This window comes from Lithobates pipiens, unplaced genomic scaffold (genome assembly GCF_037356315.1).
Source record: "Lithobates pipiens isolate NorthernLeopardFrog02 unplaced genomic scaffold, aLitPip1_a1.2 Scaffold_16, whole genome shotgun sequence".
Lineage (NCBI taxonomy): Eukaryota > Metazoa > Chordata > Amphibia > Anura > Ranidae > Lithobates > Lithobates pipiens.
Window position 1 is genome coordinate 6525720 of NW_027507748.1, and position 24345 is coordinate 6550064.

The 24345-nt window shown below is 46.8% G+C and overlaps 1 protein-coding gene across 1 annotated transcript; it reads left to right on the forward strand.

Annotated features, from left to right (window-relative positions):
- The first annotated feature begins 355 nt into the window (after positions 1 to 355).
- On the forward strand, positions 356 to 23553 carry TRIM45 (tripartite motif containing 45). Its single transcript, XM_077479509.1, has 6 exons — positions 356 to 1761; positions 10771 to 11507; positions 15490 to 15604; positions 17575 to 17689; positions 20990 to 21116; positions 21206 to 23553. Exons 1-6 carry the CDS (start codon positions 1370 to 1372, stop codon positions 21349 to 21351), a joined length of 1632 nt encoding a protein of 543 aa, XP_077335635.1. The 5' UTR covers positions 356 to 1369; the 3' UTR covers positions 21352 to 23553.
- Positions 23554 to 24345: the final 792 nt, after the last annotated feature.

Consider the following 24345-nt stretch of genomic DNA (forward strand, 5'->3'; position numbering starts at 1 on the left):
CACCACTAAAACCAGGGACTTCACCACTAAAACCAGGGACTCCACCACTGAAACCAGGGACTTCACCACTGAAACCAGGGACTCCACCACTAAAACCAGGGACTTCACCACTAAAACCAGGGACTCCACCACTAAAACCAGGGACTTCACCACTAAAACCAGGGACTTCACCACTGAAACCAGGGACTCCACCACTAAAACCAGGGACTTCACCACTAAAACCAGGGACTTCACCACTAAAACCAGGGACTTCACCGCTAAAACCAGGGACTTCACCGCTAAAACCAGGGACTCCACCACTAAAACCTGGGACTTCACCACTAAAACCAGGGACTTCACCGCTAAAACCAGGGACTTCACCGCTAAAACCAGGGACTCCACCACTAAAACCTGGGACTTCACCACTAAAACCAGGGACTTCACCGCTAAAACCAGGGACTCCACCACTAAAACCAGGGACTCCACCACTAAAACCAGGGACCTCCGTACCGGGGTCTTCTTAAACCTTTTCTGTTGCTGAGCCACACTCCACACTGAATGATAAAATCCTGATCTGAGGTTGTGCGGGATCTATTGACTACTCCTAGGATACTCTGCTGGATCTAGTGACTCCTCTCTTAGAACCACGTGTGGCATCTAGTAACCAATCTTTAGATACTCTGCTGGACCTAGTAACCACTTTTTGGATCTCCTGTTGGACCTAGTGACCTCTCAAGATCGCCTGCTGGACTTAGTGACCTCTCTTAGGATCTCCTGTTGGACCTAATAACCATCCCTTAGGATCTCCCGTTGGACCTATTAACCACACTTTTGGATCTCCTATTGGACCTAGTGACCATCCCTTAGGATCTCCCATTGGACCTATTAACCACTCTTTGGATCTCCTATTGGACCTAGTGACCATCTCTTAGGATCTCCCGTTGGACCTATTAACCTCTCTTTTGGATCTCCTATTGGACCTAGTGGCCATCCCTTAGGATCTCCCATTGGACCTTTTAACCACTCTTTGGATCTCCTATTGGACCTAGTGACCACCCCTTAGGATCTCCCGTTGGACCTATTAACCACTCTTTGGATCTACTATTGGACCTAGTGACCTCCCTTAGGATCTCCCGTTGGACCTGATGACTTCTCTTAGAGTGTGTGGTATCTAGTGATCTCTCTTGGCACCTTCTGCTGGATTTGGTGACCTCTCTAATGATCTTATTTTTCTGTTGTACCATTTCATTCTCGTTGGGCACCCTGGAAAGGATCTGTGCTCCCTGGATGGGAGATTTTGGATTGTTTTGTTAGTTTCTGTCTCTCTGGCCTCATCTTCTTCTTCTTCTTTTTTTTCTGGAGAATTTTACAGAATTTTGACTTTGATAAGATGGCGAAGTCCGGTGCTCTGGATGATATTTCGGCGGAGCTGCGGGCACACTGCCCACAGTGCCAGGAGATGTTCTCAGACCCCCGGGTGCTGCCCTGCCTGCATACCCTCTGCATGGGCTGCCTGAGCAAGCTGGAGCCCTTCACCACCTTGGAGAAGGGGCAGAAACGGAGGAGCCTCCTGTGTCCGGTGTGCGATTCAGAGGTGGCGCTGCCAGCGGGGGGAGTGAAGGATTTCTTACCCGACATGCTGGCGCAGACAGAGGTGCTGCGCGAGCGGCTGAGGAGCGGAGGGCACCAGATGCCATGTGACCTCTGCGTGGATGGAAAGGGCGAGAGACGCTGCCAGGAGTGCAAGATCAACATGTGCGAGTTCTGCTGCCAGGCGCACAGGTGAGTGGGGAAAGGGGAGCACATGGGCACATCAGCCACAAGAACCAATCAGATATTCAGATTATCTAAGACTTTGTTATACAATTTTGCAAACAGGTAATTTTTCTCCTTCACTGATGTGCGCTGATGAGGTGGCATGGATGAGCACTGATGAGGTGGCATTGGGGGGCATTGATGAGGAGGCACAGATGGGTACTTATAGGTAGCACTGATGGGTACCAGTAGGTGGCACTGATAGGAGAGACTGATGAGGGGCCACTGATTGGCAGCACTGGTGAGCACTAATTGGCAGTACTGGTTGGCACTGTTGGGACTGCACTAATAATCAGGGCACTGATAGTCACTGTCCTGATTATCAGTGTAGATGTCCCTTTTACACAAGCCGGTTATTGTCTCTCTTCTCCTCATACTGTCAGTGCAAGGAAAGGAATGCCGATAACCGGCTTATGTTTACATCATGATCAGCTGTGATTGGCCACAGCTGATCACATGGTAAAGAGCCACCGACCTCAGTTTGTGATCAGCAGTAACCGAAGGACATTGCGATCACAGAGCGCGCTGCCCACGTGTTTCAGCGGGCATCCTGTGGGCATGATCACGAGAGGATGATGTATGACAGTGTCCCAGAACTGGACAGCCGCAATGTAGCCGTCATTCGGCTTCAGCGCGGTCGGCAAATGGTTAAGTCCAACCAAAAGTTTTTTCTAGTTCTGGTTGGGATTGGGAAGGATAAGAACCCCTGTCAGGTTTTTACTGTAACCCCAGGGCTTCCATTAGAGAGATTTACTTCCTACTCCAATAAAGAGAAGTCTTTGTACAGAAGTCTGTGTTGTTGTTGCAATAGGGACAAAAATCGAACTATTCCAGGAGCTCAGTCCTTCCTCGACTCCTTTAAAAATAAAAACTTTAATTCTCACGGTCGGTGTTGATGTTGGAGAATTCCCCTCACTTCCTGTTTGCTAAAATGTTGTCACCAGGATGACAATTGAGGGGAAATCACTCTAATGGAGACTCGGGTAGCAATAAAACCTTGAGAAGGGTTCGAATACTTCCCCACTCCTCTAAAAACTAGAAAGAAGAGTTTTAGATGGACATATCATTGAAGCAGGGGCGGACTGACCATTCGGCCACTCGGGCATTGCTCGAGGGCCCCGGGCCACTAGGGGACTGCATCAGGGTTGCCAGCCTCAGTAAGACCAGGGACAGTATGTAAAAATCTGTGTTTTATTTACATCTGTCACTGAAATGTCCCTTACCGACATCCTTTTGGTCTAAAAATCCTGAGATTATAGCTGCCCCACCTCTCCAGTACCTTCTCAGCCAATAGAAACATGTCTGTGTATAATGTGTGATTGTATACTGTGTGTGTTTGTGTATACTGTGTGATTGTATACTGTGTGTGTTTGTGTATACTGTGTGGCCCCATAATCTTTGATTGCCTAGGGGCCCCATAAGCTCCTATTGCCTGGGGGCCCCATGAGTTGTCAGTCTGCCCCTGCATTGAAGTATTGTGCTAGAATTCTAGTGACTTCCTGTGATCCCCTCCTGGGTCCCCACTCACCAGATGCATTAGATATAAAAGCCTGTATATCAAGATGACTTCCGTCCACCGCTGAAACGGCCGTTGATCGTGTAAAGTGGTGTAGTACCCTAACCTAGTGGAAGAGGATAGGAGAGCCTACCCCTAAAGGCCCGGCACACCAAACCCACTCGGTGGACAGAAGGCATCTTGATATACAGGCTTTTATATCTACTGCATCTGGTGAGTGGAGACCCAGGAGGGGAGCTCAGGAAGTCACTAGAATTATATCCTAATGTGTTATCAACTCAAATATTCCACATTTGATGAACTTTATTTGCACTGTACCAACACAGGAAGTCACCGGAAACACATTCCAATGTGTCACCAGAATGAATCCTTTTTTGGATTTCACAACCGATGAACTTTATTGATTGCACTTTATTTATATTGGCACTAAACACTTTATTTTGTTATACTTGTTATTATACTACACGTTGATGTATGCATATAGGCACATTCGTAGTTTACAGGGGCAGCGCTGAGTTTAAAATCCTTTTGTCACTTTTTTGGGGTACTTACCTTGCACTACAGCAGCAGCCCTAGTATTCACCTTTTTTTATTTCAGTAGCGCGGGTCCATAATTATATGTTTTCATTGTGCTAGAAGGAATCAGATCAGTAATACAGGGGAAGGAGATACAATATATATATATACTGTATATGTGTGTACAGATTGTATCATTCGGGGAAGTGTCGCATAGACGGAGATGTGGAATATATAATACGATGACTTCGCACATCCATCACACCCAGAATTGTATCTGATAATATTTGCTGAGATTTCCATGGGAGGGGGGAGGGGGGTGTTCTGGGATGGAGGCCAGGCAGTGCAGACTCCCTCTGTCTATATATAATGAAGGAGGTGGAGGCCTTGAGCTGGTGGACATCTGATACTCAGAGGCTCAATATTGTATCCGCTAAAGAGTGTTGTGTGTATGACACGGATAACATGCGTGGGAAGGACTGGAGATCCCGACAGATACAATGTAGAGAAGAGTTCAGGACATTCTTTTAAGCAGATAACTGAGTAGAGCTCCTCGGATTCCTCTTCTACCAAACTGTATTGTAACTGTACTGTCTGACTTCATTTTGTAAAGCACTGCGCAAACTGTTGGCGCTATAGTATACACGATTGTATATATTATACACAATGGCCCTATATATATATATATATATCCTGTATAATAGTAATAAGGCCCCATTGAACAGTAAGTAAGGTTTGAAGAAAAATATAATAATATCACTGTAAAAATAAAAACCTATCCTACCCCGTGGAAGGGAATTCCACATCCTTGCCGCTCTTACAGTAAAGAACCCTCTACGTAGTTTAAGGTTAAACCTCTTTTCTTCTAATTTTAATGAGTGGCCACAAGTCTTGTTAAATAAACTCCCTTCTGCAAAAAAGTTTTCTCCCTGTTGTGGGGTCACCAGTCCGGTATTTATATATTGTGGGGTCACCAGTCCAGTATTTATATATTGTGGGGTCACCAGTCCGGTATTTGTATATTGTGGGGTCACCAGTCCGGTATTTATATATTGTGGGGTCACCAGTCCGGTATTTATATAATGAAATCATATCCCCTCTCAGGCGTCTTTTCTCCAGAGAGAATAAGTTCAGAGCTCACAACCTTTCCTCATATCTAATATCCTCCAGACCCTTTATCAGCTTTGTTGCCCTTCTTTGTAGTCGCTCCATTTCCAGTACATCCTTCCTGAGGACTGGTGCCCAGAACTGGACAGTATACTCCAGGTGCGGCGGGACCAGAGTCTTGTAGAGGGGAGAATTATCATTTTATCTCTGGAGTTGATCCATTTTTAATGCCAATATTCTGTTTGCTTTGTTAGCAGCAGCTTGGCATTGCTGAGCCCATCATCTACTAGGACCCCCAGGTCCTTCTCCATCCTAGACTCCCCCCCTCCCAGAGGTTCCCCTCCCCCCAGTCTATAGATTGCATTCAGATTTTTGCCACCCAAATGCATTATTTTACATTTTTCTACATTGAACCTCATTTGTCATCTAGTTTCCCCTCCCCCCGTTCATTTGTTCAGATCTTTTTGAAAGGTTTCCACATCCTGCAGAGAAGTTATTGCCCTGCTTAGCTTAGTATCATCCGCAAATACAGAGATTGAACTGTTTCCCCCATCCCCATCCTCCAGGTCATCTATGAAGAAATTAAATAGGACTGGTCCCAACACAGAACCCTGGGGGACCTCCTTCCCACCCCCGACCATTCCGAGTACTCCCCATTTATCACCACCCTCTGAACTCGCCCTTGTAGCCAGTTTTCAATCCATGTACTCACCCTATGGTCCATGCCAACCGACATTACTTTGTACAGTAAACGTTTATGGGGAACTGTGTCAAATGCTTTTTCAAACTCCAGATACACCACATCTACGGGCCTTCCTTTATCTAGATACACCACGTCTACGGGCCTTCCTTTATCTAGATACACCACGTCTACGGGCCTTCCTTTATCTAGATACACCACATCTACGGGCCTTCCTTTATCCAGATACACCACATCTACGGGCCTTCCTTTATCCAGATACACCACATCTACGGGCCTTCCTTTATCTAGATACACCACGTCTACGGACCTTCCTTTATCTAGATACACCACATCTATGGACCTTCCTTTATCTAGATACACCACATCTACGGGCCTTCCTTTATCTAGATACACCACGTCTACGGGCCTTCCTTTATCTAGATACACCACGTCTACGGGCTTTCCTTTATCTAGATACACCACGTCTACGGGCCTTCCTTTATCTAGACACACCATGTCTACGGGCCTTCCTTTATCTAGATACACCACGTCTACGGGCCTTCCTTTATCTAGATACACCACGTCTACTGGCCTTCCTTTATCTAGATACACCACATCTACGGGCCTTCCTTTATCTAGATACACCGCATCTACGGGCCTTCCTTTATCTAGATACACCACGTCTACGGGCCTTCCTTTATCTAGATACACCACATCTACTGGCCTTCCTTTATCTAGATACACCACATCTACTGGCCTTCCTTTATCTAGATACACCACATCTACGGGCCTTCCTTTATCTAGATACACCACGTCTACGAGCCTTCCTTTATCTAGATACACCACGTCTACAGGCCTTCCTTTATCTAGATACACCACATCTACGGGTCTTCCTTTATCCAGATACACCACGTCTACGGGCCTTCCTTTATCTAGATACACCATGTCTACGGGCCTTCCTTTATCCAGATACACCACGTCTACGGGCCTCCCTTTATCTAGATACACCACATCTATGGGCCTTCCTTTATCCAGATACACCACGTCTACAGGCCTTCCTTTATCTAGATACACCACATCTACGGGCCTTCCTTTATCCAGATACACCACGTCTACAGGCCTTCCTTTATCCAGATACACCACGTCTACGGGCCTTCCTTTATCTAGATACACCACGTCTACAGACCTTCCTTTATCTAGATACACCACATCTACGGTCCTTCCTTCATCCAGATACACCACGTCTACGGGCCTTCCTTTATCTAGATACACCACATCTACGGGCCTTCCTTTATCCAGATACACCACGTCTACGGGCCTTCCTTTATCTAGATACACCACGTCTACGGGCCTTCCTTTATCTAGATACACCACGTCTACGGGCCTTCCTTTATCTAGATACACCACGTCTATGGGCCTTCCTTTATCTAGCTGGCAACTCACCTCATCATAGAAGGTTAATAGATTGGTTTGGCAAGAACGATTCTTCATGAATCCATGCTGATTACTGCTAATAATACCGTTCTCATTACTAAAATCTTGTATATAGTCCCTTATCATCCCCTACAAGAGTTTACATACTATTGATGTTAGGTTAACTGGTCTGTAATTCCCAGGGATGTATTTTTGGCCCTTTTTAAATATTGATTCTACACTGGATTTTCTCCAATCAGCTGGTACCATTCCAGTCAGTAGACTGTCAGTAAAAATTAGTAACAATGGTCTGGCAATTACCTGACTGAGTTCCCTAAGTGCCCTCGGGTGCAAGCCATCTGGTCCCGGTGATTATTAATGTTAAGTTTCCCAAGTCTTATTCTGTCCTCTGTTTTCCATAGAGAACTATAGAGACCCAGTGGTGACATCACTGGGACTAAAATAAAGTATGTGATTAAAATGGAAAGCTTGTACTTAAAGTTGATATTCATTTGTTGATGGGGATGGGGGAGGGGGTTACCAGGGAAGACAAATATGAACTTAAAAAAAAAGAGCCTTTTTTTACCCAAAGCCTCAATTGTATACAAAGAAGGGGGGGGGGGGGTGTGAGGCTAATACCACGAAGGGTTATATCTGTACACTGCGAAGTGCTGGGTGTCTGCGGTTGCGGTGGTCTCTGCACAGTGACAGCGCGGTACCCATTGAATGCAAACCCGACTACACAGAATAGACACTTCCCCTTTTCTCACACACATACCAATTTCTGCTTCATTATCAATAATACGGCACCGAATAATTACAGGAAATTGTACAAAACTGTAACTTTGTAACAAAAATAGTAGCCTTACCGGAAAGCATATAGATTTTTATTTTTATTTTTTGCATATTTTTATAGCTATAAAACTTATTATTATTATTGACACAAAAAGTTTGGAGGTAAGGGACTTTTGCGGCACCAAATATTGAAAGAAAAATAAGAAAAGGTGTTCTAAAAAAATATACAAATTTATTTCATATACATTACACAAAATATAAAAAATAGTCAAACATTTTAATACAATTCCCTATGGTCTATAATTGACACCTATTGCCTAAACGCAGGTGACATTCTCTTTAAAGACCAAAAGAGGTTCCATCCCAGTACGTTCAACATGTTTCGCCATAATCGGCTTCTTCAGGAACAAGGGAGTAGAGATATTCATATCACAGAACAGCAAATATGTTACTCTTTAAACTATACATAAAAAGAAAAATCAATGCACAAGAAAAACACATCAAAGTTACAAATTATTAATAAATAACAGAACAACAACCATGAAAAACAATGATATAGTATAAAAGATTGCAAGTGCATGAAGTGGGGGAGAGAGAGAGAGAGAGAAAAAAAAAAGGCCAAACCCCATCCCTTTCCAAGGCCCAGATATTAAAACCTCCCCTTACCTCCAAAAAAAGGGGGAAAAGGAAACATCTACACCAAATGGGATTGATCTTTCTCACACAATGTTTTCCATTGATCCACATCGCAGACAATGCCGGTCTGCCCTCATATATGGCCAGGGAGACCCGCAGAGAGGGTAATAATTATTACAACTGTCTCTGAAAAATATACATAAAATAGTGCCTGAGTGAACTGTGAACTGTGTATTATTATTATTATACAGGATTTATATAGCGCCAACAGTTTGCGCAGCGCTTTACAATGTAGGGAGACAGTACAATTCAAAACAAGAGGGTCAGAGGAGCCCTGCTCCTGGGAGCTTACAATCTAAGCGGGAAGCGGCTGGTGAAACAAAAGGTAGAGACTGTGAGCAGGGCTGGACTGGGACAAAAATTTGGCCCTGGACTTCATCCAGACCGGCCCACTTTAATTTTGCAAACACGCAAAAAACAGTATATAAACTGTACGCAATTGGGCAAAAAAGCCCCTAGAGAGCCCCCCTTACATCTGGGTCCCCAGAGAGCCCCCCACTTACATCAGGGTCCCCATATAGCCTTCCCCTTACATCAGGGTCCCCAGAGAGGCTCCCCTTACATCAGGGTCCCCATATAGCCTTCCCCATACATCAGGGTCCCCAGAGAGCCCCTCTTACATCAGAGTCCCCAGAGATCATTCGCCTTACATCAGGGTCCCTAGAGAGCCAACCCCTTATATGCGGGCCCCCGCAGAGCCCCCCCTTACATCCGGGTCCACAGAGAGACTCTCTCTTAGCCCTTGTACACACGGTCAGAGAATCCGTCGGGATGTGTCCTATCGGACCATGTTGTCGGATAATCCGACTGTGTGTGGTATGCATCGGACTGATTCAATTTTCCAACATGTTGGAAATATTTCCCACCAACTGGTTTGATTGGACATACTCCGATCATGTGTAGAGAATTTTGATCGGACCAAGTGCCACGCATGCTCAGATCAAATTCCTACATCAAAGCTATTGGCTACTAGCCTGAACGTAGTCCCATCGTAACGAAATTACGTCATCACGTTCTGAAAGATCGGATTTTTCGCCAACTTTGTCCGACCGTGTGTATGCAACAGTTTCGGACACAATCCGTCAGACTAAATCCGACGGGCAAAATCCGACGGATTTGGTTGTGGAAATCTCCGACCGTGTGTACAGGGGCTTACATCAGGTTCCCCAGAGAGCCTCCGGCTTACATCCGGGTCCCCAGAGAGCCCCTCCTTACATCAGGGACACCAGAAAGAGGGCAGGTAGTGGGCTGGGACCCTGTGGTTGGGGACTCCTGGACTGACTCTGGGCTATGGGCCCCAGATTCAGGGCTATAGCCCCAAAAGTCCCCCCCAGTGATGCCACTGGCTGTCACTGAAACCGTCCCACTGAGCCATCGGCCCACCGGGAAACTCCATATAGTCCCTATGGCCAGTACATGCCTGACTGTGAGGGATGAACGGATGAGGGGAGTAGAAGATTTGGTTGTTAGCTGGAGGCAGGATAGGCCCCCCCTGAAGAGATGAGTTTTCAGGGATGGCCTAAAAGTAGACAGAGTAGAAGATAACAGGAAAGATTGGGGTAGTGCATTCCAGAGGATAGGAGAGGCTCTGGAGAAGTCCTGGAGATGAGCATGGGAGGAGGAGACAAGGGAGCTTGAGAGCAGAAGATCTTGGGAGCAGTGGAGAGGACGGTTTAGGTGATATTCGGGGAAAAAAGATTGGCAATGTAGCTCGGGGCTGAATTGTGAAGGCTTTGTATGTTTATTGTTAGTGTTTTGAATTTTATTCTTTGGGCAATGGGACGCCAGTGGAGGGATTGGCAGAGAGGAGTGGCGGACACTGAACGGTTGGTATAGTAGATGAGTCTGGCAGTGGCATTCATGATAGACTGGAGAGGGGATAACTTGCGGAGAGGTAGGCCGATGTGGAGGGAGTTAGTCAAGGGAGTGAAAAAGTTGGTCGGTTAGAAAGGGGCGTATTTTGGAGATGTTTCGGAGGTGAAGTCTGGACGATTTGGACGGTGATTGGATTTGAGGCTAAAAGGACAGGTCAGAGTCTAGGATTACACCCAGTACACCAGCACCTTGGCATGAGGGGAGGGACTAATGGTTGTATTATATATATAAACCCATCATTGTAGAAATATTGTATGACGGACTTGTTCCTTAAAAATGTATTTTTCATAGTTTTTCACACTTCGCTATTTGATGTGAGGTGAGGGGTTGAGTGGTAGAAGGACATTAATGGTCATTTTATTCTCCCTCCACACAGGCGGCAGAAGAGAACAGCGGCTCATTGCTTGTTGCTCCTCAGGGACCTTCCTCCCGGCTCCTCGCTCTCTCCGGCGCCGTACTGTTCTCTCCATCCTTTGGAGGAGCTGGGCTTATTCTGTGAAGTCTGTGCGGTTCCCTCGTGTCGGGATTGCGCTCTCCTCAAGCACCATGGACATGAGCTGCGCCCCGTGGTGGAGGTGGCGGTGAAGCACAAGGAGCAGCTCCGAGGAGCCTTAATAAAGTGGGATCCACAGCTGGAGGGCCTGGAGAAGACTCTGAATGCTGTCTACAGGGCGGGGGAAGACCTGAGGCAGAGGGCGGGTATGCTGCGGGAGGAGGTAGAGGTCTTCACTGAGGGGTATATACAGGCGGTCCAAGAGCACAGGCTCCGCCTCCTGCGTGACATTGATGAGGAAGTTCGTCGGAAGGAGCAGGCCTTGAACCTACAGAAAGCTCGGGTCCATCAGCAACTCTCAGACCTCCGTACCGCCACCAGCTTTACCCGAGGCCTTCTACACTGTGGGCCCGACCACCATATTGTGCGCGCCAAGGTCCTGGCACTGAGCCGCCTCAAAGATCTCAGCCATGGGGATCACAGCAAGCCGGAGCAAGTGGAGCCCGTCGGTATCCGATTCAGTCCGCTGGAAGAAGCGGGGCTGTGCCAAGGTTACCAAGTGTACGGTGCTGTGCAGAGAGGAGGGGTCGACCCCAAGAGGTGCGAGGTCAAAGGGCAAGGTGAGATTTCAGGGACTATGCTGCAAAAAGTGTGGAAAAGAGAAGTTATCAACCAATCAGATTATTGGTTTAAACCCCACTTGAAGTCTTAAAACCTTTTCTTAAACCTTTGTAGTCCCCGGCATGGTAGGATTTATGGCTGAATTTTGCATGGAAGTGCCTTACAATAACTGTTACCATTGGTGGAAACCATTGGTAGAAATACTGTTCCCCGCCCTCCCACTCCAACGCTCTGTGCTGGCAGAGCTGAGTAACAGCCACTCCCCTCTTCACAGCCACACAACTCAGCACAATGTTCTTGTATAGTAGAGAAGGTTGGGGGGAGGGTATGTCTAATTAAAAACGAATGAATTATGTGTAGCAGTCATCCCCATAAAAAGGTCCAGTTTTGTTTCCAAGGTTCCTTCCCCAGTTGGTGTACTAGTAGGCCAGACACATAGCCGCAGTTGCTCTTCAGGCTCAGCAAACAGTCCAGGGGTATCCTTCTTCTGATGCTTTATTAAACTTGAGCCTGGATGGGTGCGTTGTAAATGTGGGGCACTCCTGTAAGGCAAAGTAAGTACTTGAGGCCACTTCTCATTTCCTCAGAACTTCCTAGCATAGTCCTTACAGCAATGGACGGACTGAACTGCCCAGGGAAACCATAGGCAATATCTAGCCTGGAGCATAGGCTGACACTGGTTGTGGAGGGACAGCAGTAGTAACCAGTCACTGGGATCTCACACTTCAGTCTCTACTCAAGAATGTCCTTTAGATATTTGGATGCTTCCTTCCAATATCAGCCACACATGCCTCTCGTGAACTCTCCAAACCAGATCTCCAAAAGAAATCCCTTGATCAACCCCAGAAAAAAATCAGTAGAATAGGCCAACAGCTAACCCAACTGGAACCTTGATGAGCAGAAGAAAAGCATATCTGGGCGGCCCAGAAGGGTAGCAGGCCTTCAGACTGGGGTCTTCTCCTCCTGGACAAGAGCAGGCCTCTGTCACGCTTACCCCTAACGCAGGTGGTCAGACGCTATAACTAGCTTCTGTAATCTTCACCCATAGCAGCCCTCTTTCCCATAAGGGAAGCAGGCCTACCAGTACTCGGTTGCCCCCAGGACTTATACACAATGCTATAGAGCCTGGCTACGAAGCCAGGGCATGCGCAAACTGAGCAAAGCAAACGGGTACTAGCAGTTGGCAGACGGGGAAGTTTCAGAAATGTTAATGTCCGAAGTCAAAGGCAGGCAGAGTTCAGAGAATAGTTTATATCTGATCTGAGGTCGTCAATGAGGGAATCCAATCTAACAGAGCAGGGAAAACGGGGAGCCAGGAACACGTAACACACACAATATCACAAGCATGAGACTGCAGGCTTGGCTAGCTTAAAGCGGAGGTCCACCCTAAAGTGGGCCTTCCGCTCATTGGAATCCTCCCCCCCTCCGGCGCCACAATTGGCACCTTTCAGGGGGGAGGGGGGTGCAGGTACCTGTACAGTACAGATATCTGCACCCACTTCCAGCGTAGATTCTGCAGAATCTACGCCCCTTTCCGAAGGTCCCCCGCTGTCTGCTGGGAAACACACGGATCCCAGAGGCAGCGGGGACCATCCTTATTGCGCAGCGCGACTCGCGCATGCGCAGTAGGGAACGGGAAATGAAGCCGAAAGGCTCCACTTCCTGATTCCCATACCCAAGATGGCGGCGGCAGCACCCGAGAGATGATCGAGAGATCGGCTTCGGGTGCCGACATCGCGGGCGCGCTGGGCGGGTAAGTGTCATTATTTTAAAAGTCAGCAGCTGCAGTATTTGTAGCTGCTGGCTTTTAAAAAAAAAAAACGGCGGACTCCTACCGCTTTAACCACTTCAATGCCGGGCACTTACACCCCCTTCCTGCCCAGACCAATTTTCAGCTTTCAGCTCTGTCACAATTTTGAATGACAATCGAGCGGTCATGCTTCACTGTACCCAAACAATTTTTTTTTATAATTTTGTTCCCACAAATAGAGCTTTCTTTTGGTGGTATTTGATCACCTCTGCGATTTTTTTTTTTTTTTGCGCAAAAAAAAAAAAAAGACAGAAAAAAAAAAAAAACCTTTTTATTTCTGTTAAATTTTTTGTAAATAAGTACGTTTTCTTCTTCAATGACGGGCACTGATATGGCTGCACTGACGAGCACTAATACGGGGGCACCGACGAGATGGCAGCAATGAGGTGGAACTGATGGGCACTGATGATGGGCACTGATAGGCAGTGCTGATGGGCACTTATAGGCAGCACTGATGGGCACTTTTAGGCAGCACTGATGGGCACGCATAGGTGGCACTGATGGGTACTTATGGTGGCATGGATGGGCACTAATGGTCACTGATAGGTGGGCACTGATGGACACTGATGGGTGGCACTAATGACACTGATGGGTGGCATTGCTGGGCATCTCTGATCTGATTCATAATGGTGTCAGTCAGTGCCCAATTGTGGGCACTGATTGGCATATATTGCACATATATTGGCATATGTGAATGGCCATGGGGGACATACCTGGCCATCCACATGTTAGGGTCTTCCCTGGTGGTCCTGGCAGCTTCCCTGGTGGTCCAATGTGGTTATCCACAGTGGGGCAGCATTGATAAACAATCAGCACAGACCCCCCCCTGTCAGGAGAGCCGCCGATCATCTCTCCTCTACTCATGTCTGACAGACGCGAGTCAGGAAAAGCCGATCAATACAGTTTACATTGTGATCAGCCGTGATTGGACATGGCTGATCACGTGGTAAAGAGCCTCCGTCAGAGGCTCTTTACTGAGATCGGTGTAGCGGTGTATCAGACGGACACACGGCACCACCGATCGCCACGATGGGGGCGCGGCGGCTGTTATCCTGCTGGACGTTATATGATGTTCAGTCAGGATAACTGAACCACCACCCGGCTCTCATTTTGCTTTAGGCCGGGCGGGAGGTGGTTAAATAAGGTTTGGTCTCCACCCAGAGATTGGCCACATTAATCACCTTGCAGGTGGGGAGACAGACAAGGAGAATGCCACAGCCAAAACCAGGATTCTAGAATGAGGAGCAGGGGCACTAGATGCTCCTGACAGCCTCAAACGATTTATGCCCCCTCCCAGCCACCTACTGGAACCCTCCCCCAGGGATTGGCTGGGACAACATTCATGGTGTCTATCTGCAACCAGCGAGACAAGGAACAGCCTAAAATAATCACAAGATGCCCAACTGATCACTGTAGAGCTAACTAAATTTTCCTAACCTAACTAGCAACTTAACTAGGAGGGTGCTACATGTGTGAGGCAACAAACAGAAATAATCTAAGAGCAAAAGTGCCTCAAAAATACCCTTTCAGTTCCCCCATATAAGCATATCCAGCCGGTATGCAGAAACCAAATTTTACCAGTTTCACCGTGGCTGGACAATGGTCAGGCTATGTAGGACTCCTGAACCCACCCTCTGGGCGGAGGCCACACCGGCTGATCCAGCACTTACATTATTAGCATGTTTTTTTTTGCTTCCCACAATTAATATGTTTTTATTGCATTTTGGTAGCCTTTTGACCCATATGACACTTTTTTTTTCCACAATGAATATGTGATGCACATCAATTCGGAGTCCTGGTGATTTTATATCTTCTAAGATACACCAGTGGTCATCACCCCTGTCCTCAGGGCCCACTAACAGGCCAGGTTTTATGTATTACCCTGGGGGGGGGAGATGCAGACTAGAATACGGCAATCACTGATCAGCAAATGATATCACCTGGGATGGATTTCAGTTATCTTGCAAACCTGGCCTGTTAGTGGGTCCTGAGGACGGGGATGATGACCACTGAGATACACAATCACTTCAACCTCCTACCAGTCTCCTAGAGGTCCAGCCCTTTAAGGAGCACAGCTTCATACCTGGACATTACTCCTCGCTTAGACCCAGAGATACAGTTTATTATCCTCATATATTGCACTGCTCAATGTACATTATCTGTATCTCCAGGGCTTCACTCCGGGTCATTGGGGGCTCTATGTAGCTTCACCCTCATCTCTAAGAACAAAGTGGAAGAGCCGCGGGAAGAGCCGAGAGTCACCGTTCTACACAAAGAGTCCGGCAGGTGAGAAGACACCTAGGTCAGCTCTGTCCTGGTTATACTGACGTATACATACAACCCAACCAGGGAGATGAGTATTGGAGGTCCAGGGAGATGAGTATTGGAGGTCCAGGGAGATGAGTATTGGAGGTCCAGGGAGATGAGATGCCAGTTTAGGAGGTCCAGGGAGATCAGATTACATCATTGCAGGTCCAGTGATGGCCAGATGAGACGATATAAGAGAGGCATTGCCAACGGGGACCATCCTTAATGGGACCGTGTCATTAGACCATTTCTTTAACCACTTGCTTCCCGGGCACTTTTACCCCTTTCCTGCCCAGGACAATTTTCAGCTTTCAGCTCTCTCACACTTTGAATGACAATTGTGCGGTCATGTGACGCTGTACCCAAACTACATCTTTTATCTTTTTTTTTTTTTTTCACACAAATAGAGCTTTCTTTTGGTGGTATGTAATCACTGCGGGTTATTTTTTGCTCAATAAATTTAAAAAAAGTCCAAAAATGTTGAAAAAAGCAAAAACAAAAAACTTTTTCATAGTTTGCTCTAAAATTTTGCAAACAGGTAATATTTCTCCCTCACTGATGAGGCTGCACTGATGATTGACGCTGGCGGGTACTGATTGGGGATAATGATGAGGAGGCACTGATTGGGGATAATGATGAGGAGGCACTGATTGGGGATAATGATGAGGAGGCACTGATTGGTAGCACTTGTGGGCACTGATTGGCAGCACTGATAATCAGGACACTGGTATGAGCCTTTTACAGCAGCCAGTTATTTGCTCTCTTCTCTGTGTAGACCCACCACCTATTATTCTGACCCCAATCCCTACAATAAAGACCCTCCTCCTACTATGGGGACCCCACTCCTTACAATGAAGACCCTCCTCCTACTATGAGGACCCCAATCCTTACAATGAAGACCCTCCTCCTACTGTGAGGACCCCAACCCCTACAATGAAGACCCTCCTCCTACTGTGAGGACCCCAACCCCTACAATGAAGACCCTCCTCCTACTGTGAGGACCCCAATCCATACAATTAAAACACTCCTTCTACTGTTCGGACCCCAATCCCTACAATGAAGACCCACCTCCTACTGTGAGGACCCCAATCCATACAATGAAGACTCTCCTCCTACTGTTCTGACCCCAACCCCTACATTGAAGACCCTCCTCCTACTGTGAGGACCCCAATCCATACAATTAAAACACTCCTTCTACTGTTCGGACCCCAACCCCTACATTGAAGACCCTCCTCCTACTGTGAGGACCCCAATCCATACAATTAAAACACTCCTTCTACTGTTCGGACCCCAACCCCTACATTGAAGACCCTCCTCCTACTGTGAGGACCCCAATCCCTACAATGAAGACCCTCCTCCTACTGTGAGGACCCCAATCCCTACAATGAAGACCCTCCTCCTACTATGGGGACCCCACTCCTTACAATGAAGACCCTCCTCCTACTGTGAGGACCCCAATCCTTACAATGAAGACCCTCCTCCTACTGTGAGGACCCTAATCCCTACTATGAAGACCCTCCTCCTACTGTGAGGACCCCAACCCCTACAATGAAGACCCTCCTCCTACTGTGAGGACCCCAACCCCTACAATGAAGACCCTCCTCCTACTGTGAGGACCCCAACCCCTACAATGAAGACCCTCCTCCTACTGTGAGGACCCCAACCCCTACAATTAAAACACTCCTTCTACTGTTCGGACCCCAACCCCTACATTGAAGACCCTATTCCTACTGTGAGGACCTCAATCCCTACAATGAAGACCCTCCTCCTACTGTGAGGACCCCAACCCCTACAATGAAGACCCTCCTCCTACTGTTAAGACCCCAATCCCTACAATGAAAACCCTCCTCCTACTGTAAGGAACCCAATCCCTACAATGAAGACCCTCCTCCTACTGGGAGGACCCCAATCCCTACACTTGTAAATGTTTTATGTTTTCTGTCTGGCAGATCTCTCCAACCCTCCATCCAGGATAACCATGACGGAACCTTCCAGATCTCCTACACCCCCACAGAGGTGGGACAGCTGTCGGTCAGCGTGTGTGTAAAAGGCCGTCACATCAAGGTGAGACAACGGTGTTCTTTGTCACATGACCTCCGATTCTCTCTGATCACCCCTCCTCCACAGTCATATATGTCTCCAACCATCACAGAACCTAAAGCTGAACTCCGGGCAGATATAAAAGACTCAAATGAATGCAGCTCTGTAATCATTAATACATCATTAACCACTTTAGTCCCGGAAGGATTTACCCCCTTCATGACCATTTTTTGCTATACGGCACTGCGTTACTTTAACTGACCATTGCGCGGTCGTGCGACGTTGCACCCAAACAAAATGTGCGTCCTTTTCCCCCACAAATAGAGCTTTCTTCTGGTGGTATTTGATCACCTCTGCGGTTTTAATTTTTTGCGCTTTCAACAAAAAAATGATCGACAATTAAAAAAAAAAAAAATAAATAAAAAAACTTTACTTTTTGCCATAAAACATATCCAAAAAATATATTTATTAAAAAGTCTTCATCAGTTTAGGTTGATATGTATTCTTCTACATATTTTTGGTAAAAAAAAATTGCAATAAGCGAATATTGATTGGTTTGCGCAAAATGTATAACGTCTACGAAATAGGGAATACTTTTATGGCATTTTTATTATTATTATTCTTTTTTTTACTAGTAATGGCGGTGATCTGCAATTTTTCGCGTTACTGCGACATTGTGGCGGACAGATCAGATCCTTTTTTATTTTTGGGACCAGTGACTTTTATACAGAGATCAGAGCTATAAATGGCCACCGATTACTGTATAAATGTCACTGGCAGGGAAGGGATTAACACTAGGGGGGCGATCAAGGGGTTAAGTGTTCCCTGGGAGGTGTTTCTAACTGTGGGCAGAAGGAAACTGACTGGGGGAGGTGAGAGATCACTGTTCCTAATCACTAGGAACAGACGATCTGTCTCTCCTCCCCCTGACAGAACGGGGATTTGTTTCTTTAGCGATTGCGGGTGGCTGCCGGACCCGCTGGTTGGCTCCCCAAGCTTGTGAATAGATACGTGCCCCCACAAGTCGCTGTGTATGCGCCCGGCGTACAATGACGGCGATTCGCGAAGGGGAGCCAAATTGCCACAGTACAACTGCGGCGGGTGGTCGGCAGCTAGTTAAATATCACCAAAATAAGTCTCTATTTTATGTGAAATAAATTATAACAATTTTTTTTTTTTCCCAATAAAGTTTTTATTGTTTACATAGAGAAAATGACAATGCACATTGAACATACACATTGCACAGAAACATTAACCACTTGCAGACCGGACCAATTTGCTGGTCAAAGACCAGAGCCCTTTTTGCGATTCGGCACTGCGTCGCTTTAACTGACAATTGCGCGGTCGTGCGACGTGGCTCCCAAACAAAATTGACGTCCTTTTTTCCCCACAAATAGAGCTTTCTTTTGGTGGTATTCGATCACCTCTGCGGTTTTTATTTTTTGTGCTATAACCAAAAATAGAGCGACAATTTTGAAAAAAACGCATTATTTTTTACTTTTTGTTATAATAAATATCCCCCAAAAATATATAAAAAAACATTTTTTTCCCTCAGTTTAGGCCGATACGTATTCTTCTACATATTTTTGGTAAAAAAAAAATCGCAATAAGCGATTATTGTTTGGTTTGCGCAAAAGTTATAGCGTTTACAAAATAGGGATAGTTTTATAGCATTTTTATTAATAATTTTTTATAATTTTTTTTTTTTTACAAGTAATGGCGGCAATCAGCGATTTTTATTGTGACTGCGACATTGTGGGGGACCCATCGGACATTTTTGACACATTTTTGGGACCATTGTCATTTATACAGCAACCAGTGCTATATAAATGCAGTGATTCCTGTGTAAATGGCACTGGCAGTGAAGGGGTTAACCAGTGGGTGGCAGTGTAGGGGTTAAGTGTTCCTAGGGGTGTGTTACTAACTGTGGGGGGGCTGGGCTTTCATTTAGTGAACACTGATCTCTGCTCCAATCACATGGAGCAGAGATCAGCGTCACTAGTTGCTAGGCAGAATGGAGAAATGTTGTTTACTCTGCATTTCCTCCATTCGGCCGCTCCGTGAGATGATCGCGGGGATGCCCGCGGCGATCGAGTCCGCGGGTCCCGCGACCGGACTCACGGGGGTCCCGACCAGCGCGGGAGCGCGCTGCCGGCAGCGCGGGAGCACGCCGCCGGCAGCGCGCTCCCGATGGCAGGGCGGCATTGAATATTGGACGTACCTGTACGCCAATATGCCTGCCCGTGCCATTCTGTCGACGTACATGGTCGTGCGCTGGTCGGGAAGTGGTTAAAGAGGAAGTAAACCCTGATGGGTTTACTTCCTCTTTCATTCCCTGCAAAGGTAAAGCATAATGGACTACTATGCATCGCATCGCATCACATAGTAGTCCATTATGTGTCACTTACCTGACACAGGAGCCAACCGAAGTCACCGCTGTCCCATGTAGTCCGGAGCATCCATCTTCTCGGTGGGTCTCGCCGCTCCGCCGCTGTCATTCGGCGAAGCCGCGATGACGTCACTCCCACGCATGCACACGGGACCCGCCACTCGCGGCATATCACCGTTGACAGCGGCGTGCCCAGTGCATGCGCCGTAGACAGCGGTGCCTGTGTTTTGGCAAATATCTCCTAAACCGTGTAGGTTTAGGAGATATTTCTTGGACCTACAGGTAAACCTTAATCTAGGCTTACCTGTAGGTCAAGGTGGTTTGTAAGGGTTTACAACCACTTTAATGGTTGTAACAGAAAGAACAGGTATTCTCAAATTCCGTGCCACATTACGTCCCCATAGACCAGGACGAGTTGCATGCACTTACTCAGACCTATCATTCGTACCTTCTTCGGGCCTATTAGGACTATGGATCCGCAGTGTTACCTATGTCCCGTTGTTCTTGTCTAGTAAGTGAGCTGTGATTAGGGGATTCATTGGCTGGAGGTAAGTTATGCGCAGCCCCTTGGGTATATTCAGGAGTCTTTTCCACTGAGAAAGTTATCGTGTGGTTTACTCAGTCTGCCTATGTATTGGATTGGTGGATTAGGGTATTGATTATTTGGGGTGTTGCTTCATTGGTGTCCTGTTTATTTCAATTTTTTTTACCATTATTCTTTTTGTTTTTGCTTTCATGTGTTTTTTTTTTTCACATAACAAAAAAATGTGGAAAAAAAATAATAAAAGGAAGCATCCGAGTAATTCTAAACATACAGAACAAAATGTATACTTTCTATTTACAGTAAAACTACTTATTTTTTTGCTCTATTCCGTGTGGGGTGTACAGCTAAAGAGAGTTGAAGGGGTTAATACCTGTTATTATCTTCCCCCCAGGGATCCCCCTTTAATGTGACAGTGAAAGGCACCCCGCGCTCCCACCCCGGCATCTACCACTGCTGTACGTTCTGCTCCAGTGGAGGTCAGAAGGACGCTCGCTGTGGATGTGGAGGCACAATGCCAGGTAAGTGGATGGAGGGGGGGGGGGTCTCCCCAGTGTGTCCCTCCTCCCCATGTCACGTGATTTCTCACATCTCTGTCTCTTTTCCCTAGGGGGGTATCAGGGCTGCGGACACGGCCACAAGGGTCACCCTGGACATTCCCATTGGTCATGTTGTGGGTCCATATCGGAGAAGTCAGAGTGTAGCGGTGTGAAGGACTCGGCCCCCCGAAACTTACTCAGGACTGTCGCTCTATGAGAGAAGATGTTGTCACCTTCTGACACTTGCTGGGCCCATCAAGCTGAATCAGGAAAGGAGCACAGCAAAAGTCACGTAGAGCGTCAGCTCTTCTGGGTAGTGATGCAGCTTGTGGTCCCCATTCCAACAGGTAGAGGACACAGAGAACAGGGTTCTGCCTCAATGAAGAACATGGTCCCTACCCCATTTGTGTGGTCAAAAGAAGGACATATAGGACACAGAGGGTGGGGTTCTGCCTAGATTAAAAACATGGTCCCCACTCCATTTGTGTGGTCAAAGGCAGCACACAGAGGTTGGGGTTCTGCCTGGATAAAGAACATGGTCCCCACTTCATTTGTGTGGTCAAAAGCAGGTCACAGAGGACACGGTTATGCCTCAATGAGGCAAAAAGTCCTCACTCCATCTGTGTGGTCAAAGGCAGGACACAGAGGATGGGGTTGTGCCTGGTTGAAGCACATGCTCCCCAATTCATTTGTGTGGTCAAAGGTAGGACATAGAAAACAGGGTTCTATCTGGATAAAGAACATGGTCCCCACTTCATTTGTGTGGTCAAAGGCAGGACACGGAGGACACAGAGGTTGGGGTTCTACCTGGATAAAGAACATGGTGGCCACTTCATTTGTGTGGTCAAAGGCAGGACGCATAGGACACAGAGGGTGGGGTTCTGCCTAGATTAAAAACATGGTTCCCACTCCATTTGTGTGGTCAAAAGCAGGTCACAGATGAAGGGGTTGTGCCTGGTTGAAGCACATGCTCCCCAATTCATTTGTGTGGTCAAAGGTAGGACATAAAGGACAGGGTTCTACCTGGATAAAGAACATGGTCCCCACTCCATTTGTGTGGTCAAAGGCAGGACACAGAGGTTGGGGTTCTACCTGGATGAAGAACATGGTGGCCACTTCATTTGTGTGGTCAAAGGCAGGACACAGAGGACACAGAGGTTGGGGTTCTGCCTGGATGAAGAACATGGTGGCCACTTAATTTTTATGGCCAAAGGCAAGACACAAAGGTTGGGGTTCTGCCTGGATGAAGAACCTGGTCCCCAAATCATTTGTGTGGTGAAAGGCCGGACACAACAGATGGGGGATCTGCCTGGATGAAGAACATGGTCCCCAATCCATTTGTGTGGTGACAAACAAGCAGAGCACACAGAAGATGGAGATCGGTCCTTCAAGTGTTTACACGCTAAAGCACGAGCACGCTAAAACATCTAAAAAAGCCACACACCATGCCGTGATCGAAACAAATTCAAGAACAGATGAGAAACAAAGAAATTGCCATGTATCAGTCTGGAAAGGGTTAATAAGCCATTTCTAAGACTTTGGGACTTCACCCAATTGCTGAGCGCCATTATTCACAGATGGAGAAAACTTAGAACAGTGGTAAATCTTCCCAGGAGTGGCTCGCCGACCAAAATGACTCCAAGAGCACAACGAAGACTCATCCAGGAGGTCATAAAATAACCCAAATATCTGCAGGCCTCCCTTCCCTCAGGGAAGATCCGTGTTCATTATTGAACAATAAGAAAGAGACCGGGCAAAAATGGCGTCCATGGGAGAGTTCCAAAGCCAAAGCCAGAAGTGTGCGTCCCGTTATATGTGGATGAAACGAACACAGCGTTTCATAACAAGAACGTCATCCCAACAGTGAGACATGGTGGTGGTCGGGGGATGGTCTGGGGCTGCTTTGCAGCTTCAGGACCTGGAGGACTTCCCATCATTGATGGAACCATGAATTCTGATCTCTACCAGAAAATCCTGAAGGAGAACGTCCGGCCATCAATTCCTGACCTCAAGCTTAAGTGCATTTAGGTTATGCAGCAGGACAACAATCCGAAACACCAGCAAGTCCTCCTCTGAATGGTTCAAACAAAGAAAAATGTAGGTTTTGGAGTGGCCTAGTCAAAGTCCGGACTTAAATCTGATAGAGATGCTTTATGATGACCTCACACGGGCCCTTCATGCTGGAAATCCCCCCAATGTGGCTGAATGAAAACAATTCTGCAAAGAAGAGTCGGCCAAAATCCCTCCACAGCCATGTGAAAGACTCATTGCCGGTTATCGCAACACTTGATTGGTTGTGCCACCCTTGGCGGCAACAACTGCAGTCATTAGGTTGAGGGGGGTAATTACTTTTTCACAGAGTCAGGCAGGTTTGGACATCTTTTTTTCCCTTAATAAATGGAAAACCATCATTTAAAAACTGCATTTTGTATTCACTCGGGTTATCTGTGTGTCATATTAACATTTGTTTGATGATCTGAATCATTTAAGTGTGACATGTATGCAAAGAAATAAAAAAAAAATCAGAAAGGGGGCAAATACTTTTTCACAGAACTGTATATGCTTTATTGTCAAAAGTAATGGGACATCTGCCTTTACACATGGCATTCCAGTCTAAAGCCTCATACACACGATAGGACTTTTTACAAACTTTCCCTTGGATTTTTGTACAAAGGGCGTCGGCCGTGAACTTGTATTGCATACACACAGCAGGACTTTTTCAGCAAACTTTCACCAAATCATGTGTTTTTTCTGCTCTTTACCGCCACCTTTGGTCAACTTCTGTATTGTTGTCTGATCTTTTGCATTGGTTCTGAGCATGCGTGTTTGTACTTTGTACAAAAGTCCTATGGTTTTCTGTACACACGATCGGACTTTGCTCCATCGGACTTTTGTTGCCAGAAAGTTTGTCCGTTCGCACAGCCAACAAAAGTCCGATGAAAACCAAAAAAGTTTGTCTGATGGAGCGTACACACGGGTCGGATGTTGCTCCAAAACAGCTAATTTGCATGTTTGTTGTCAAAAAGTCTGATCGTGTGTATGGGGCTTTAGTCCGGAGGGTTCAATATTGAGTTGGCCCTTTGCAGCTACAACAGCTTCAGCTCTTCTGGGAAGCCCGTCTACAAGGTTTAGGAGGGTGTCTATGGGAATGCTTGGCCATTCTTCCATTTGTGAGGTCAGGCACTGATGTTGGATGAGAAGTCCTGGCTCG

What these genes read in the sequence shown, in the direction of transcription:
- TRIM45 (XM_077479509.1), top strand. Translation starts at nt 1,370, where the DNA reads ATGGCGAAGTCCGGTGCTCTGGATGATATTTCGGCGGAGCTGCGGGCA. An exon ending in TTCTGCTGCCAGGCGCACAG is followed by an intron (nt 1,762 to 10,770) that starts GTGAGTGGGGAA and finishes CCCTCCACACAG; the next exon opens with GCGGCAGAAGAGAACAGCGG. An exon ending in CTACACAAAGAGTCCGGCAG is followed by an intron (nt 15,605 to 17,574) that starts GTGAGAAGACAC and finishes TCTGTCTGGCAG; the next exon opens with ATCTCTCCAACCCTCCATCC.